Source organism: Wyeomyia smithii, chromosome 1 (assembly GCF_029784165.1).
Source record: "Wyeomyia smithii strain HCP4-BCI-WySm-NY-G18 chromosome 1, ASM2978416v1, whole genome shotgun sequence".
NCBI classification, from domain to species: Eukaryota; Metazoa; Arthropoda; class Insecta; order Diptera; family Culicidae; genus Wyeomyia; species Wyeomyia smithii.
This window is the reverse complement of record NC_073694.1, coordinates 203,025,783-203,044,844: the sequence shown is the minus strand read 5'-3', so window position 1 is coordinate 203,044,844 and position 19,062 is coordinate 203,025,783. Positions and strand designations below refer to the sequence as shown.

The window sequence follows — 19,062 nt, the reverse complement described above, 5'->3', positions numbered from 1 at the left end:
AAATCACGAAACATCAATAGCTCAGAAACCACATAACCGATTTCAATAAAACTGGTTTCAAATGATCGGGCTGTCTCCAAAATCCTTAACTTTTAAATTTCATTATGATTGAACATATGGTTCAAAAGTTATGTAAAGAAAAGTTATCCTGAGGTTGTTTAAACTCACTCATTTTTCTCAGAGATGGCTGAACCGATTTTCACAAAATTAGTGTCAAATGAAAGGTCTAGTTGCCCTATAGGTTGCTATTGAATTTCATTGCAATCGGATTGTAACTTTGTCCGTTGTTCATAAAAATGTTAAATCACATAATGAAAGTAAGCATATTGACTTTCGCCTAACGATCACTGGCTAATTAAAAGGTAGAAAAGTGATCTAAATGGCCGAATGTCATATACTACTGGACTCAGTTCGACGAATCGAGCATTTTCTGCATGTATGCATGTATAGGTGTATATGTTTGTGTGTGGGTGTGTACGTGTGTATGTGCACCTTTTATTCGCACTCACTTTGCTCAGAAATAATCTGACCGATTCTTTCTACCTTGGTGTCAAATGAAGGGTCTGTTTAGGTTGCTATTGAATTTCATTGTAATTAAACTTTTAGTTTTGGCGCTGCGTCAGAATGTAAAAATCGCTCTTTTATCTCAGAAGCTATGAACATAGTTGAATTCAAATTAATGGGCTTTTAAACCCTTAAACAATGAATTACATAATGTTTAAACATGTGGTTTGAAAGTCATAGAAAGAAACGTAACCCGCAGACTGTTTAAAACTATAGCTACGATCAAAATATGTGGCCTCAACATCATTTAAATTTGATATTGTACTATTTCAATGTTTGCGGCCTTGCTCAGGATTGAAGTCGAAATTAAAAGTCATTTCTATCTTTTCACTTTCTGCCTTTCTCCTAGAAAGGTATAGCAATCTTTGCAAAAACTAAAGGTATAAAAGTGCTCGAAAGGGCCGAATGTCGTATATCACTCGACTCAGTTCGACGAGCTGAGCATTTTCTGCATGTGTGTGTGTGTGTAACGCTCTCTCAATCTCACTCGATTTTCTCAGTGGTTTCAATGAAATTAATTGCAAATGAAAGGTCTAGTTGCCCCATAAGACCCTATTTAATTTTATTGTAATCTGATTTCTAGTTTAAAGGTTATGTATCAAAATGTAAAAATCATGAAACATCAATATCTCAGAAACTACACAACCGATTTGAACAAAGTTGTTTTCAAATGAACGGACCACCTAAAAAACCCTTAACTTTTGAATTTTATGAAGATTGAACATGTGGTTCAGAAGTTATGGAAATAAACGTGTTCTGGAGACTATTTAAGCTCACTCATGTTTCTCAGAGATGGCTGAACCGATTTTCATAGAATCAGTGTCATATGGAAGGTCTTGTTGCCCCATAAGACCCTAATGATTTTTTTTTCGCAAACGAATTATTACTTTGCCTGTTATGTTCAAAAATGTGAAATCCAGCTATGAAAAGAAACATATTCCGAAGACTACTTGGACTCACTAACTTTTCTCAGAGATGGTTGACCAGTTTTCCATAGAATTAGTATCAAATGAAAGGTCTAGCTGCCTCATAACACCCTGTTGAATTTTGCTGTAATCGGACTGTAACTTCGTCTGTAATGTATCGAAATGTGAAAATCACGAAACTTCATTATCTTAGAAACTACACAACCGATTTGAACAATATTGATATCAGATGAACGGGCTAGTTAAGGGTTAACTGATGAATTATGATTGAACACGTGGTTTCAAAGTTTGGCTGCCCTATACGTTCTCTTTTCATTTGATTGTAATCGAACTTAAGCAACCGTTATGTTTTAATTTGTTAAACAAAGAAAGTCTATTATCTCAAGTATTACACGACTTATTTGAGCATAACTAGTGTCATACAAACGAATCATCTCTCTAACTTACAAACAACAAACTTCATAACAACTTGATATGCTGTTCAAAAGTTTTGGAAAGAAAAGAAATTCAAAGATTATTCAACACTATACCTGCTTTGATCAATATATATTGCATCAACATGATTTAAATGTGGTATCGTACTATTTGAACGTTCCCGGTATCGTGATGAAATTTCGGTTCGTGATGAAATTGTTCGAAATTAAGAGTCATTTCTTTTATTTTGCTATTTCTTAAACACTAACATTGCGTCAAATTCCATATTTTATACTTTAATTACAACATCAATATTTTAGAACCCAAAGAGTAAATATACTTCTTTATTGGATTTAAGCATTCATGTAAATCTATTTTTGCAAATAATAAGTTTGAATGAGAAAGGCTGAGTCTGACCGCTAGGTGGATTAATTTAGGTTTTTTTATAGAAAACACACCAATTTCTGAAATTCGTAGGACAAAATTCGGACAAATAAAAAAAACTTTATGGTAATGGCAACACTGGAACAAACTAGTGATATTTTGACAGTAATAGCTCGGTTTATTTGACTTCAGATTGAATGGCTGTTATACCCTTCCCACGATCGATAATAGTGATAATAGTGAATGCAGTGCTTTTACACCATATAATGAAGGTTGTTAGTACACATACTCAAAGTGTCTTCTCGGGATATCTAGCAAGTAGAAGTAAATTACACTCTGAGCAGTGTGCCAATCGTGTTTTGATTTAGCGCCTCAAAATTCAGTCACTTCTGTACCAGTCGGTCACCGCTCCGTCAGTCACAAAACAGTTGTGTTGTTTTTAAAAGTCTGCTCAGTGGTTCGGAGCGTTTGATAACTGTATTTTATAAACGGCATCAAATAAAGGGCAATGAATCCCAGAGTGCCATAAAGCAGTTACCAGGAAAATGTGCTTTCGTAGTTTTTACTCCAACATTAAATTAAAGTGTTGGCACCGAGAAGGTAAGAAAAGTTGGAAATTGATTTTTCCTTGCCGGCGAGGAAAGAGGAGTTAATACGCAATACGCAATTTTTTTTTTGCTTCCCTAATTTTTCGAAGATGACGAAAATGTTGAACTGGTGAATCGAGTGTCCCCCAACAGTCACATTCAACAGGCACAGGAGCACAGTTCCCAGGCGGGGTCAACGGCAAGGCTGCCTCAGCTACCTGCCCTGCAGGATGGACTCCGCAACCGGTTCAAAATGACTTACAACATTCAACTTCCACCGGAGCACACCTATCTGGGAAAATTGGAACGGGTGGAAAGTGCCGATCACTTCGAGCCCGGCACGATTCATCGTATTCCCGTTACTGGTCATCACTCGATTGTATTCCCAGGAGAAACCATACCGCTGATCCTGACAAACTCGTTAGTTGAATTCGACGGTCGAAACGAGAGCAGCCGAATTGGTTTGGTGTTCTGGGAGTACCCGTTTAAAAAGCGAATTTTCGGCGTCGTTTGTCAGGTGCGAGAGAAAACCCTTCGTGAATCGGTAACGGTTCTAAAGACCGTGGCGCAGCAACGGTTCGAGCTGGTACCGCAGCAAGATGGTGCCCTGACCAGATCGGTCCAACGAGAAGCCCGAGCACACTATTACGCGCAGGTCAAAATACTCCCTGAAGTTCTACTCCCTGATCCGCTGACTAGCTTCTGCGCCAGTAACATGGTGAAGATCGGCAATCTCAATCGTAACCGTCTATTGGCTGCCCAGTCTAGTGTGTGGCCAAAGTTCGTCTACGATCAGTACGGCTCCGATGAGGTACTGTGGCGGGTCCGACGATTCTTGGAATTCCTACAGATCAAATCCGCTCCAACGAAGGATCCAGCTATGCTATCCTTTTGGTTAGCCAGGAACATTCCGCTGAGTGACGCCGACCGTAAGGAACTGCTGTTTTCCAATTCGATACTTTCCCGAATGCAGCTGGTGAATAATATTTTAGACTATGTGAGTTCTAATCAAACAAGATTGTCATAATCTAACAAAATTTACCCGCTCCTTTTTTTTTGTCAAACAGAAGTGTGCGTTCCTTTGTGCAAAATGTGACCTTTGGATCGCGGATTATGCGGACATGTTCGCAATGTCGAATCAGGGCGTCAGCAGTAGTTACTGCAATCCGTCTGGGTTTGTACATGAGACTTTAACCGTATACCAAACGCAACCGAATGTTATTCGGACCACAACGAAACCCTCGACAGAGTTTAGCTGGTTTCCGGGTTATTCCTGGCAGATTGCGGTAAAAAAAATGTCGTCATTCCTACTCGAATCTTTGTTAACTGGTCATTACTGTTTTGCAGATATGCAACGTGTGCAGCATTCACATTGGATGGAAATTCGTTGCGACAAAGCGCAGCTTGAAGCCGCGCAAATTTTACGGCTTATGCAGTAAGAGCATTCAGGTGGCATCCGATCGAAAGTTAAGGAGAAATTCAATTACCTCGCTTCTTCGCTTCGATCAAACCCATTTGGATCAGCTTGGACAATCTGATCAAAATGTGGATTCAAGATAAATAAAAAAACCCGCTGGAAATCAAATAGCTTTTGCACGAGAGAAACGAGAGACTGGTCACAAGAAGGAACAAATATGAGATTTTCTCCACCCTAGGAATGTTTAGAACAAAAAGCCTACAGTTATCGAATATTATTACATTATTCATCCTCTACTCGTAGACGTGTATTGATTTGAATCATGAGATTAAATATTAAAGCATTTGAATAAACTCAATGTACAAACCACATGGCAATTTGCCTATCAGTCCCTTGTCCGTAGTCCCCAAATCGACGTCCGGCGTGTACCCACGGTAGGCCGAGCAACGGAGCTGTGCATAAACTTGTTAATCCCAACGCCGGGAAATGATGTCTGTAGCATCGCTATAGCCTGATCGGAAAGAAGTCCAAACACATCCAAAAACAGGAGCGAGTGCAGTTCGCTTAGCGATCTGAAATAGAAGCAATTACTCAACCTACGAATCATCTAACTCGTATCCTAGTACGCACAAATAGGAGGTAACATTAATATTATAGCAGCGCGACAGCGAAAGATACTCCAGCTTCTTTAACTTACACACCACAGTAATGGCCTCGGAGGAGAGTTGCGTACAGTCTGATAAATCCAGCTCCAACAGATCCGGACAGCGGGTTATCAGTTTGTTCAGAGCTGAAAGTAACGTGTAAAATTAAGTTAGGACCAATCAAATCACTATATTGATCGTACATACCAGCGTCACTCATCGATTGCCGACAACCGGCGATATTGAGTCGCAGCAGAGTCGGTGTTACGTGAGTCACCAGAACCTCTACCGACTGTCGGGACAAATGTGTCCACGAAATGTTTAAGCTGTGCAGCTTCGTTAGCTTTTGCAACAATTTCAATACATTGTGGCACTCTAAGCCCTCACACATGGTCAAATTGAGGGCCTCTAGGTTCTCGTTTTCGGCTATCTCATTGCAGCAACCGGTACTCAACGGAACGTTTTCCAAGCTAAGCTTTCGCAACGATCGACAGTGAGAAAGTAGCTGCTGCAGTGTATCAGGCTCAATTGTGCACATACTCAGATCCAGAAATTGTAACTTCGACTGGAAGTTAGGCTCCACACTGCACGGTGAAAACACCGGAAAGGAAACGTGTGCCTGTGCTAGTCGTAAAATGACAGTTCCTCGTGAGATAACCCGTCCGATGGCTCCTTCGCGTAAAGAACGACAGGAAAGATCCAATCGTGTCCACAATGTTTCATCCTGGGCAACCCGATTGAAGCGCTTGGAAACCTCACTGCAGCGAATTAGCGTTTTCTTCGGCAACCAGCGAAAGACCTGCAAAATCATTTCATCCGATAACCGGGTGAAATAATCTTCCCCTGGCAGCTGTTTAGCTGTTCGCTTCCGATAGAGGAAGAACTTTTCATCGTTCAGTATGCTGATGTATTTTCGCAGATTCACATCACCGTTTCCGTTCTGGGTCAAACTGGGATTCGTCTGATTTGCAGCTGAATAGGCGCCGATAGTCTGAGCATGGTTGGACACGTTCGCTAGCGGACTGCGTCCCTTCGGACAATTGTTGTTGTTGTTACTAGTGCTCGACATGTTTGCAAACTGTTCACCTGTTGCACCGCCGCAGGACTTCGACCTTTTCGGTCGATATTCCAGTATCCCTAAGCCCAACTGCGGTAGATAGTCACTGTTACGAAAGTTCTTCCTTAACAGCCGGTCGTACTGTCCATCACGTAAATCGAACCGGAAAAGTTTACTGCAAGGATGAGAGAAACTTATTTTGTGCTTTTCTCCAGAGGAAAACTTAAAACAAATAAATAGCAGTAAATTAGGTTCAGCGAATTTTCGCACATTGACTGATTCGCGAATGTATATAGTGAGAGAATAAAAACATGGATTGCGGATGGCGCCGGGAATTTTTGACGTTTGCTGTACACGAAATTCACCAGCCTATGATGAAATTCACCACATCGTAACGTTTCATGCAGACAGAAATGGTAGAGTTGACAATTGTTATTCCGAAAAGTTTTAATACGCTGTTTTACTTCTGTGTGAAAACCGAGCAGTTTAATCTTTAGAAAGGGTTTTCAACTTATCATGAACTGACTACAAATTATAGATCGGTGTTTCTGAGTTTTAAGCCCGAAAAAATAACATTATAAAACCACTGAAAATTGCTCTTATTGTTACATAGTTCTATCCGAGGGGTAAGACAGTGAGTAAATTTGAATTTTTCCGAGTTTTTCTGAGAAAATCTGAAAAATAAAAAAGCAAATCTGAGTAACTCTCGTGTCTCTGAATATACATCCTTAAACTTTTTTCCCATCGCAAATATACACATGAATATTGCTTGGTCCCACCTTTCAAATAATATGTATTTCTTGTTCTCAAGGTAACAAAGATGTGGCTGATATGAAAATTTCGCAGTAATTTTGAGTAAATCAGAGTTACCCCCAAGCAAAAGAGTAACTCAAATAAAAGTGAATAAAATTGAGTTTTTCCGAGTTTTTCTGGGGAAACCTTGAAAAATAAAGAGCAAATCTGAGTGACTCTCGTGTCTATGAATATCCATCCATCCCTACACTTTTTCCCCACCGCAAATATAAACATAAATGTTGCTCGGTCTCACCATTCATATATTTTTCTTGTTCTCAAGGTAATCAAAGATGTGAATCATCTGCGAATTTAGGAGTAATATTGAGTAAATAAGAGTTACTCCCAAACATAAGAGTAACTCCGATAAAACTGTCTTGCCTCTTGGTTATACCACAGATAACAGACATTCAAGCTAGAACAAAAAACTCCAGAAATCGCGTGTAAGATTTCAAATTTTTACTCATGCGAAATGCTAACGACATCTTTCTGCGACATGCGGCTTTAACCACTTAAGTGATGGTAGTGCTGGATTATAGTCAAAGCTGCCGGACGCATAAAAATTCTCACAGATTATAGAGTCGCTGTTTTTACAATGATATAACATTTTGTAAAGTTTGTGTATTTTTTCAAATAAACACTAAAACAAACAAATTTATCGCTAATATAAACTGGGATCGAATAAAATTGTCGATTATGTACAAATTACGACTGCTCAAAATTTCCACATTATAAAACGGCTACCCTTCTTATTGCGATAATCTCGATAAGAGCTGGAAAACTATCGATTTAATCAAATCATTGACTACTCAGTGTTCTTAGCGCCAGCATACTGCGTCTTGCGACATGCTGAAAACCCATTGCATCTTTTAACAATTGAAGCGAAATTAGCTTGGATGTCTGTTATCTGTGATAAAAGTCTGATCGGTCTGATTTATTTGCTGAGTGAACCGACTCATATGCATGCTTGTCATTCTCTTCAGTATGTGGAAAGAGCGGAGAAAAAATTCACCGCGCACTTCCCTTTCAGTATGTGCCTGTGTGTAGCAAATGCTTTCACCACACTGCTTCTTTCTCCACTACAAAGTGTCTCAACCAGCTTACAGAGAGACAAACACAATTCCAGCTCATCCCACATCTGATAGAGACAAGAGAGGTAGGGATACCATCCGTCCTGATTTAGCAGGTCATGTCCTGATTTTAAGACCCGTTTGGAGCGTCCTGATTTATTTTTCATATTTTAGCATTTGTACTGATTTTCCTGAATGATGCTGGATATTCAGAATCGTTGAAGATTTTTCAGTACTTTTTCTTGACCCCGGAAAGAAAAGGACTCATTTCAAACGATTTTTTTCCTTTGTTGAATCTTGACGAGAGACATTGTCTAGTCGTTGAAACCGTTAAACATCTGACAATTGTTAAGTATAATTTAAAACAGTTTACGTTTGCTACTTTTCTGGGTATCTAATAATGCCTGAGGAATCAAAGTTGCAAAAATGAATTGTCCGAGAAATACGTTGAATAAAAAAATGAGTGTTTTGGCGTATTGCAGAGCAAATCTCAGATTACATGTTTTATTTATTGATATCTCAAAAAATAAAAAAAGCTCAGATCAAATTTGTGCCGGAAAAAAAAGTTGTCCTGATTTTTAACTCCGACCAAATGGTAACCCTAAAGAGTACCCCTCACTCTACAGAGAAAACGCAGAAGTACACCGCAAAGCTCACTGGCGAGCAGAGCCTGACAAAGTCATTTTCAATTGACAATTATCAGGTTATAGTGACGCTTTGACCCGTCGCTTTCAATTGAGAGGCTTTTGTATCATTTTCGAGCACTTCGTGAGTCACATGACACACAGTCGAAAGCTCTTGCTGTGATTCTGACAACTGAAGGGCCTTCAATTGATACAAACGCTTTTCAATTGAAAGCGGAGATTATCACTATCACTCTCACATGACGAATCTCAATTGAAAATGGCAATGAGCGCTGGCTTCCATACAGTATATATATATATATATATATATATATATATATATATATATATATATATATATATATATATATATATATATATATATATATATATATATATATATATATATATATATATATATATATATATATATATATATATATATATATATATATATATATATTTTTTTTTTTTTTTTTTTTTTGTTTCAGGTGGAGGGGAAATTTGCATCCAAACCCCTGAGGTGACCAACCTCAGGGAGTGTGGGGTTGGTTTGAATCAGTGACCGGACCCACTAAAACCCCTCCAGTCTCCAGCCCATAATACTCCCCGGGACCACCGCTAGGTATTGCTTCGGGGAGCGGCTTTTGTGCTCTGTGCACCCTCTTGGTTCTATAGATCTCTTTGCTAACTTAGCTAACTAACCTGGAGACTGGCCGTTAGCTAACACTGGCGTGTCGGTGGTCAACCTGTCGCCTGTTTTGCAATTCTAAAACTATTTGAGAGGCGGCTGTACAAACCGCCCTCCAAATGTTTGGGTCTTTACACATCCTCCGAACTAGGTTGTCCGGAGTGGTGTCTGGCCCGCTCACTATCATCATGTCGCTCCGCGCATGCACAAAACGAGGGCACACGAAGAAGACATGCTCAGCAGTTTCTTCCGCATCCGCGCACTCGGGACACATGGGGGACCCCGCATGCCCGAATCTGTGTAGATACTGCCTGAAGCAACCATGACCTGACAGAATCTGTGTCAAGTGGAAGTTAACTTCTCCATGGCGCCTCCCGACCCATCCGGATACGTCCGGAATAAGTCGATGCGTCCATCTACCCTTTGCGGAATTGGACCATTCCTGCTGCCATCTGATCATCGAGAATGACCTTCTGGTGCCTCGTATACCCCTTGTGTCACGTTGATCGAAGCATTCTACGTCCTCCTTAATGGCTATGCTGATAGGCATCATGCCGGACAGGACGCAGATTGCGTCGTATGACACTGTACGGTACGCGCTCACAACCCTCAGGCACATGAGCCTGTAGGTACTTTCCAGTTTTCGACGATGACTGTTGGTACCTAACGCTTTGGACCACGCTGGCCCACCATACCTAAGTATGGACGAAACCACGCTGGCAAGAAGTTTACGCTTGCTGCCATATACCGCTGAGCTATTGGACATCATTCGAGATAGTCCTGCAGCGGCCGTTGAAGCCCTCTTACAGGCATAGTCGACGTGACTCTTAAATGTGAGCTTATCGTCAACCATAACCCCCAAGAGCTTCAAGGAACGCCTTGAGGTAATGGTGCAGTCACCGACTCTGACCACCGCCTGTTGCTCTAATTTGCGGTTGTTCACAACCGTAACCTCCGTTTTATGGTGCGCTAACTCCAGTTTCCTAGAGTGCATCCAGTCTTCGACCTTGCGTATGCAGTGCGCGGCCGTCAACTCGACCTCTTCGATCGACTCGCCGTAGACCTCTAGCGTGATGTCGTCTGCGAAACCGACGATCACAACCCCTACAGGGAACTTGAGTTTCAACACCCCGTCATACATGACATTCCACAACACCGGGCCCAGGATGGAACCTTGCGGTACCCCTGCGGTGATTGGGACGCACTTCTGACCCTCCTCCGTGTTGTAAACTAGTACCCGATTCTGGAAATAATTTTCCAAAATCTTGTACAACGACACCGGTACGTGGATGCTCCTAAGCGCGAGCGCTATGGAGTCCCAACTGGCGCTATTGAATGCATTCTTCACGTCAAACGTGACGATTGCGCAATAGCGAATGCCCCAACTCTTACGCTGGAGTGCTACCTCTGCCGTCTTGGTGACAGAGAGAATAGCATCCAGCGTGGATCTACCTTTCCGGAAGCCTAACTGGTTACTTGCCAGACCGTTTACACCCTCTGTGTACTTCACCAGTCTGTTGAGGATAATCCTCTCAAGCACCTTGCCCGTAGTGTCCAGCAGACAGATAGGTCTGTATGCCGATGGGTCCCCTGGCGGTTTCCCAGCCTTCGGCAACAGCACCAATCTCTGTCGCTTCCACCTGTCCGGAAAGAGGCAGTCATCCAGGCACTTCTGCATGACTGCTCGAAATAGATCGGGGGCCACTTTCATGGCCGTCCTGATGGCCAAGTTCGGGATTCCATCCGGTCCCGGTGCCTTGCTCACCTTTAGGGAGTTGGCGATCACGATGAGTTCCTCATTCGTAACCCTTACCTCCTCCACAACCTCTGCACGGCTGCCGTCTCTCACGGATTGGATGCCCGGCAGGTTGGCCGACCATCCCTGGTCTGTGTCTGAGATACTGGAACGTCGGACGTGAGACTCAGCAACCGGAGGCCAAGGATTTGGCTCGTGTCGTGGAAAGAGTCCCTCGATGATACGCTCCAGCATCGCTGGTGATCGCTCTGCAGGCGCCAACACGCCTTTGGTCTTCGCCATTACGGCTCTGTAGGCGTTGCCCCACGGATTCGTATTGGCACTCGCGCATAGCCTATCGAAGCAGGCCCTTTTGCTCGCCTTTATCGCACTTTTAAGCGCCGATCTTGCAGATCCGAATACTACACGGCGCTCTACCCTCTGTGCATCGGTACGTGCACGTTGCAACATCCGTCTTGCACGGAGGCACGCGCTACGGAGGTCCGCTATCGCGTCGGTCCACCAGTATACCGGTGACTTACCATTCCTAGGTTGGCGGGTCCTAGGCATGGTGGCGTCGCACGCCCGCGATAATGTGGCAACTAATTGGTCAGAACTCGGGCGGAGCCAACTGCCCCCCTCGCGCTCTCTTCTCATTGCTTCTGCAAATACCTCGGCATCGAAATGCGATGTCTTCCACCCGCGGACGGTCGGAGTATTGGCTCTACCCGTCGCCTGCCGCCTCACGTTCTGGACTACGCTATAGCAGACCGACTGGTGGTCACTATAGGTGTAGCCATCGTCTACCCTCCAGTTCACGATCAGTCCTGGGCTGGAGAACGTCACGTCGATGATCGACTCCGCACCATTTCTGCTGAATGTACACTTGGTTCCAACGTTGGCCAGATCTAGGTTGAGCTTTGCCAAAGCTTCCAACAAGATCTGACCCCTCTGGTTCGTGCGGCGGCTTCCCCACTCAACAGCCCAAGCGTTGAAGTTGCCCGCCACTACTAAGGGTGTTAGTCCCGTCAGCTCCATAGATAACAAATCGACCATCTGGGTGAACCTTTCGATAGACCAACGCGGCGGAGCATAACAACTGCAGTAGAACACTCCGTCCACCTTGGCAACCGCGTATCCTTCATTTGAGGTTGACACAACCTCCTGAACCGGGAACTTGCTGGTCGTGCATATGGCCGCCGTACTGGACTTATCTGCAACCCAATTACCGTTTCCGGGAGGAATGCAGTAGGGGTCCGATACGATTGCGATGTCCGACCGCGACTCAGACGCTGCTTGGTATAGCAGCTGCTGTGCCGCATAGCAATGGTTCAGGTTCAATTGTGTCACCCTCACGCCCGTGGTTTCGTGGCCGCCTTACCGGCTGGGCACCGTGGGCCTCCCATAAAGTGCTTGGCGTCCCGTTTTCCAGTACATACCAAGCACTTGGGAGGCTCCCCGCAGTCTTTAGCTTTATGGCCAGCACCACCACAACGCCTACATAACTGGCTCCTATCGGGCCCCTTGCAGGTCCAGGACTTGTGTCCTCCCTCGAAACACCTGAAGCAAACGTGCTCAGGGGACATACTGACCAGCCAACCTTAAGTTTGGCTGTCTTCAGGCCAGAGTTGCATCGGCCGATGCAAGCCAGAAAGTGGCCACCTGGGTCCCCGCTGGACCCTTTCGGAGGCGAATTACCTCAGTGGCTACTTCCACTCCGCACTTCTCCTTGAGGGCCTGTGCAATATCGCACCTCTCGGTGATTTCATCCAGGTTTTTGAGCTGGAGAGTCACCTCTGAGGTGAGTGCCCGAATTTGCACATCTTTCCCGAGGACCTGCTCGGCTACCGTCTTGTAGGCAGCGCCCTTGTTTTTAGCATCCTTACGGAGCTCAAGGATCATCTCGCCGATGCGAGAACGACGGATGGTCCGCACATCCGCTCCCAGATCCTTGAGCTGGGTTTCGCCTCTCATTTTCTTCAAGACTTCGGAGTACTTGGACCCATCCGTCTTGAGTATGAGGGCGTCGCCCCTGCTTCGCGCCTTCTTTCCCGTTTTTGGACGATTTGTCGCCTTCTCGTCGTTGCGCTTGCTGTCTTTTTGGCGCTTCCTTCCTCCCACGGTAACCCAAGGGTTTCCCGTAGCTGCCACTTCGGCAGACTTTTCGGCGGACTTGGAGGCCGTTGGTGTGCTATCTCGCGGGCTTAGCACAACCAACCGTTTCTTGCTGTTCTCGGGGGTTTCCCCCGGAGACTGCCTTGCTCTTTTTGCGGCTGACCCGGAGGCGCAAACCGCTGCAAACATGCAGGTGTCCGTTTGGACCGACTTCGTCGCCCTTCCGGTCACCTCCGTTGCATTCTTCTCTGCAGCCACCGCTCTTGCCTTGAGCTCGGCGTGCTCTTTATTCGCAGCATCGACGGAGGACCGAAGCATGTAGAGAGCCTGCTTCAGGTACTTCGTCGTGTTGGTGCGACTTTTCGCAAACTCGATTATGGCATCGAGCTGCTCCGACAGCGCTACTACCTTCGGTAGCGTGTCTCGCTGTCTTCCGACCGCCTTTATCAACAGTGGACCAGCCACTGCGATGTCTTGCGTCGATCCGGTAGGCGTACTGCCTTTGCCGTCTTCGCAGGCGTCCTTTACTGCATCCATCTCCGCCTTTCTCGGCGGAGACCTCTGGATGCCTCCTCGTACAAACGGGTTTTTCAACCCATCTGCGCCCAATTGTTGATCTTCATTATTTTTGTTCATTTTTGTTAAGTGGGTCCCCCTTCCAGCCGCTATCCTTATCCATACTGGAGTGGTCGCCTATCTGGTCCCATGGTAGTCTATGCCGAAGCAGTGAGGCCATCGCTAGGGGCGGCTGCCATAGCGCCTTATGAGCAACTATGACACCCCCGACCGGCGCAAGTCAGGAAAGGGCATCTGATCCCACTCCTGCCCGGTTCCCACCGGGCAATGAATTTGGAACGTACTGGGAGGCCTGCCAGGTTTTACGGGACGGAGACCCCTGCACCGGTTGTTGTCTCGCCGTTTCAAGCCGTTGTCACAAGACCTTACTAAGGGAGCTCGGCGCAGGTGCCAGCCCAGAATCGTGGTACGAAAACGAAATCCGACTCTTATCATATGGCGTTGCGACCAGTTACCGTAATTGGGAACTTACTGGCATCAATCCCAATGGGCGAATAAGTGCATTTGGGTGGTGGGAGCGGCACTATTCGCTCCGTCAGTGCTGCTTCCGGATAATGTGGCTTTTGTGAGAATTCGGCGGCCCAAAGCCTGAGTCTCACCACAACCTAGGCTAGCTCTCGCTGATGGTCCGGGACTGCGTTCTTGCAGTTAGCACTTCCGTGGCCTACGGTAATCGCCAAATACCGACCCGTGGTGGCATACAGCTCTGATATTATATATATATATATATATATATATATATATATATATATATATATATATATATATATATATATATGTATATATATATATATATATATATATATATATATATATATATATATATATATATATATATATATTCTCCCAATCTCTTTTACTCTTCTGCCACGCTCAAGAAACAAACTGTAAAACGCACCGCAGATAGCTCTGCTGTGTAATTATTGTGCGTTATGTCCATACGTGTGAGAAAGTACACCATAGTTCATTGTCTCGCAAAAAAGATACTTCAGATTTCACCGCGGTGCTTTCAGGAAGCTCACCAGATAAAAATCGTCTGTCGTTCTCTTCTAGCATGTGCGTTGATTTGCTCTTTAGTGTGAGAGCAGTTGTTTTCGCAGTGCAAGATGTTCTCCTGCACTTTAGAGGTTTTCTGAGGAGAAAAGACAAGCATGCTCATATAAACAGCTCATGGTTCACAATGATTCTCGGTGAACTTCGGGTTCGCGTGAACCCATCAGTTCTGAACCCATCAGCTCAAAGAACCGTGGCTCTTTTTCGTGAGCCGTTCGTCCTTTCGCTCTTTTCTAAGAACCGGTTCATATGAACGGTTCGTGAGCCGTTCGCCCATCCTTACTAACATGAATTGACAAAAACATCAAAGAAACGGACCATGATTCTCGTTCTACCAGCACAAAGGGGACGTTACTGGACGCCGTTTCTAGACCAAATACACGAATACCCTGAATCGGTAGAAATACTTGACCCAACCCCGAATTCTCGCGTTCCTAAGGCGACATCCATAAATTGCGTAACGCAAAAAAATCCAATTTTTTGACCAACTCTCCCCGCCCCCCACAAATACAAATATTTAGCAAAAACATCATATCAAGAAGACTGGGAACTCTGCCTGAGATTGAGCGACACTTATGGCAGCGCAGTCTTTTGAGTAAAAGTGGAACTGACGCATGCTAGTGTGTGTGCTGGCGATGCGAATGCAAGCCGAACGCACAGGCTGGATTACCACATGCGCACACTATGTCTTCGCAGCGATGTAATTACTAGCACTTTTATAGCAAACTTCCACCTTTAATAGACGGAGTGCGCTGTTTGATTTGACGCTTGCCGTTTGTATGGGATCGATCCAGAGATGCCAGTCTTCTTGATATGATGTTTTTGTTTTTAATTTCGATGTGATTTGATCGATTTTCAATTCTGTAGCTTTCCGAATGCAGTTTTTATTGTCTTCGTAGGTAGGAACTGGTTTGAAGACATCGATTAGCAATTTCCGCTTAATTCCTGACGTACTTCAGTTAATGCCACAAATCCGAAGTGTATCAATCACCTTAGTACCCTCTTGGCTCCTTGTTAGTCCTGTTGTGTTGGCCAAGATAGATATGCTTGCTGCTACGTCCAACCGGGTTTGAACTGCAATGTATACCAGACCGTCGATGAGACTTAGATATTGAGTATTGTTTGGCATATGTGTCGGTATTCTAGAAGGCTTCTAGAAGGTTCAGGGAACATCGTCCCACAAGCTTCAGAGTGTACCGTTTTGGTTGAGCTTAAAACCAATGTCATTCCTCTCGATATCGATGACCAGGAAATGCTTTGTGTGCGTTGTACTCCTCCTCAGTCTGACTCACTATAAGTATGTCGTCGATGCAGATCAGGATGAAGGTAAACGAATTGCCCTTCTTTTAGATATAGAGACATGAATCCGCTATCGGAGGTTTGATTCCCATCTTCCGGAAAACTGCATCAATGCTTCGATTCCACACACGTGCGGATTGTCTAAGTCCATATAAACTTGCCTTCAGCAGGCAGACTGTGTTTGAACCTCCCATGCACAGTGATCGGAAAAGGCAATTTGACGAACTTAATTCATTTGTGCTTAAACCAAAAACATCATATCAAGAAGACTGGGAACTCTGCCTGAGATTGAGCGACAGTTTTAGCAGCGCAGTCTTTCGAGTAAAAGTGGCACTGACGCATGCTAGTGTGCGTGCTGGCGATGCGAATGCGAGCCGAACGCACAGGTTGGACCTCCACATACGCCCACTCTGTCTTCGCAGCGATGCAAACCTCCACCTTTAATAGAGGGAGTGCGCTGTTTGATTTGACGCTTGTCATTTGTATGGGATCGATCCAAAGATGCCAGTCTTCTTGATATGATGTTTTTGCTTAAACGGTTGATGCAAGCCAATGTTGCCAATGTTCTAAAGAATTGTTCACATAAATATAACGGAAATGTTGATAAGGAAATTTTTTGATCATGGCCTACTATCATAAAAATAAAAAATCTAACTTTTGATACAGCGAAGATACATAAATAGTTTCTTCAGCAAAGTTGTAGAACTTTTCAAAATATGAAACTTTGCAGAAGACATCAAATTTCTATGACGTCCATTTATTGAGATACGAAGCATTTCCTCCGTCAACCCCCTTAAATTTAGTTTTTCTAGTATAACTTTTGAAATATTTTTTTTCATGCACATAATGTTCTAGGCAAATATGAACAACATAAAAATACAGGTTTCTTTCGAAGACAGCATGAAGCTACAATCGTTCTATACTAAGTTAGAGCGTTTTTCCATTAAATTATTTCGCATATTCAAATGCATATAGGGGGGAAAGAGGCAAACCGGTACACATCATCAAATACTTTTTTTAAAGCTTAGAACTTGTACTATAAGCCGGTTAAACTTTGATACTTGACAATTCATAAATGAATGAGTAGAGAGATGTTTTATGTAGGTATGTTTCTAGGGTTTTCTATACAAAAACGCACCAATTTGAACGATGGTTTGTGAATTTATGAAACAGATAACTCGCAATACTTTCAAAACTAGTGAGAACACTTCTTAGGTATATTCAGTTGTTGATAGGTGCATCCATTGTCTCCTCAGCTGGCCTCGAGGTACGATGCTGGCCTAACAAGCCAGTCGTCGTAGGTTCGAGTCTTGACTCGGGAGAGACTGTTAGTGTCAGTAGGATCGTAGCGCTAGCCCCGCAATTGTCCTGTATACATATATATCCCATTATTAGTTCGGAGCATCCTCATTTTCATTCCGGTTTGTCACTCGGCCATGGAACGAAAAACTTCAAGCCCGTTGTACACGCTTTCGGCTGACTTTTCCCTCAGAAAGTACACAAAGGTTTGGCGAGATTTGTCATCCTTGAACATCAAATAGTATCTGCTTCCACCCAGCGAATCTTCTTTCATACACACTTAGATTTTATTGCCGAGAACTCAACAGCTGATAAATTCAGCGAAATGTTCTACGAGTTTTCGGCAGAATTTTCAAGAACTTCGGCAAACGAAACGTAATACCTGCTGGTTTACGTTAGATCGATATATTTGCTGAATGTTCGTCGAAATATATTGCTGACATTTGTTGAAAATTTCGCCGAGCTCCATCAGCTGTTGGGAAGTTTGTCGAGATAAATTAAGTGTGTATGTCCACAAATATCCGAATGGACGACTTCCGGTCATGCTAGAAGGCAAACGTGTTTGCTTACCCAAAGCACATAAGTGGCATTTTTCGCTTTCTGGGCGACGTACAATACTCGACTCCGGAAACTAGGCCACCTTTCATCCTTTGCAGACTGTCGTAGTTGATATGATGTAGCGTTTTATGCCACAGCTCTGCGCTCTCTTGAGACGAACGCGTCAATATTTTTGATGACTGTAGCTGATCCAGTTTGAACAGGCTACGCTTCCTACTCCCAGGAGCCATTATTTCATCATTCGGGTTAATAACTTCAACGCCATCCTTATTGAATGTAACCGTATGTTCACGTTTGACAATCTGATTCACCGAAAGCAAATTTGTCGAAAGCTCCGCAATCACCTGGACATCATGCACTACGATAGGATTATCTGTACAGCATTCAGGCTTCAATTTCATGCTTTCTCTGGTGGTTATTTTCATTGATCCTCCATTGGCGGCAACGACTGTACCACTGCTACTCGAGAAGCTCTCTAAGAACCATTCCGACTTCCGATTCCTGCACCTGAATCAAAGTACCAGTCGAACGCCGACAACACGCTGTACCCTTTTTAGAAGGTTTTGAAGAACATTCCTTTGCAATATGGCCAAATTCATGGCATCGCCTACACTTTGGTCCTTTGCTAGAAATACATTATGCTGAAGTTTGTGTCGCTTCCCTTCCGTATAGTCTACCGAGTCAATCAGAAGTCGAATAAAATCTATAGAAGCGTAATGCATTTTTTACGTAATAATTTCACGAATTTCACAGAATCTCGTAAGTGAAGAAAACGAAAAGACATGAACAAGGACGAATTATACTTTTTACTATTTTTATTGAAAACGTCGACTTGTAAGTACAAACAAACACTGACTTAAACCCATAATTCTATCTAGGCAAAAATTCACGATTATTCTATTATTTTTTTCTTCGAAAAGCACTCTTATCCTTTTGTACCGCGCAAAATGTGACCTAGTTTTGAACAGTAGCATAAAACTACGCACAATAACACATTTCGAGAGACAAATAAACCCCTTTTTCAAATCACCACAGCATAGAAAAAAAAAATCTCTCACCTAGTATACGCACCGGCGCTATCGCGATCCGTCTTGAGCTTCCTTTTGAAATCCATCCGAGTGTGTGGTATTCAAAATAAAAACTTTCTCTACCTAATCGGTGTCTTGTTTTTTCTTGTGCGAGATTTCGTACAATTGCGTCATCACCGTCCAACAATCACGCCGTGTCTGACTGAGGTGAAATGAAGAAATGTGGCGGC

The 19,062-nt window shown here is 43.7% G+C and overlaps 2 protein-coding genes across 2 annotated transcripts; one reads left to right on the top strand and one right to left on the bottom strand.

Annotated features, from left to right (window-relative positions):
• Nucleotides 1-2,485: 2,485 nt before the first annotated feature.
• Nucleotides 2,486-4,663, top strand: LOC129723702 (protein cereblon-like). The gene is made up of 4 exons (XM_055678076.1): nt 2,486-2,888; nt 2,986-3,872; nt 3,943-4,161; nt 4,223-4,663. The coding sequence occupies exons 1-4, from the start codon at nt 2,834-2,836 to the stop codon at nt 4,433-4,435; spliced, it is 1,374 nt and encodes a 457-aa protein (XP_055534051.1). The 5' UTR covers nt 2,486-2,833; the 3' UTR covers nt 4,436-4,663.
• LOC129723697 (S-phase kinase-associated protein 2) lies at nt 4,552-18,995 on the bottom strand. Its single transcript, XM_055678062.1, has 4 exons — nt 18,863-18,995; nt 5,144-6,168; nt 4,923-5,082; nt 4,552-4,864 (listed from the first exon to the last, which is right to left on the bottom strand). The coding sequence occupies exons 1-4, from the start codon at nt 18,916-18,918 to the stop codon at nt 4,678-4,680; spliced, it is 1,428 nt and encodes a 475-aa protein (XP_055534037.1). The 5' UTR covers nt 18,919-18,995; the 3' UTR covers nt 4,552-4,677.
• Between the last annotated feature and the right edge of the window lie 67 nt (nt 18,996-19,062).

Bases quoted from the DNA above. Each gene is read 5' to 3' on its own strand.
- LOC129723702 (XM_055678076.1), top strand. From the start codon at position 2,834: ATGTGCTTTCGTAGTTTTTACTCCAACATTAAATTAAAGTGTTGGCAC. The intron at 2,889-2,985 runs GTAAGAAAAGTT...AATTTTTCGAAG, and splicing joins AAAGTGTTGGCACCGAGAAG to ATGACGAAAATGTTGAACTG. The intron at 4,162-4,222 runs GTAAAAAAAATG...ACTGTTTTGCAG, and splicing joins GTTATTCCTGGCAGATTGCG to ATATGCAACGTGTGCAGCAT.
- LOC129723697 (XM_055678062.1), bottom strand. From the start codon at position 18,918: ATGGATTTCAAAAGGAAGCTCAAGACGGATCGCGATAGCGCCGGTGCG. The intron at 6,169-18,862 runs GTGAGAGATTTT...TCATCCTTGCAG, and splicing joins AGCGCCGGTGCGTATACTAG to TAAACTTTTCCGGTTCGATT. The intron at 4,865-4,922 runs GTGCGTACTAGG...CTTCTATTTCAG, and splicing joins ATTAATGTTACCTCCTATTT to ATCGCTAAGCGAACTGCACT.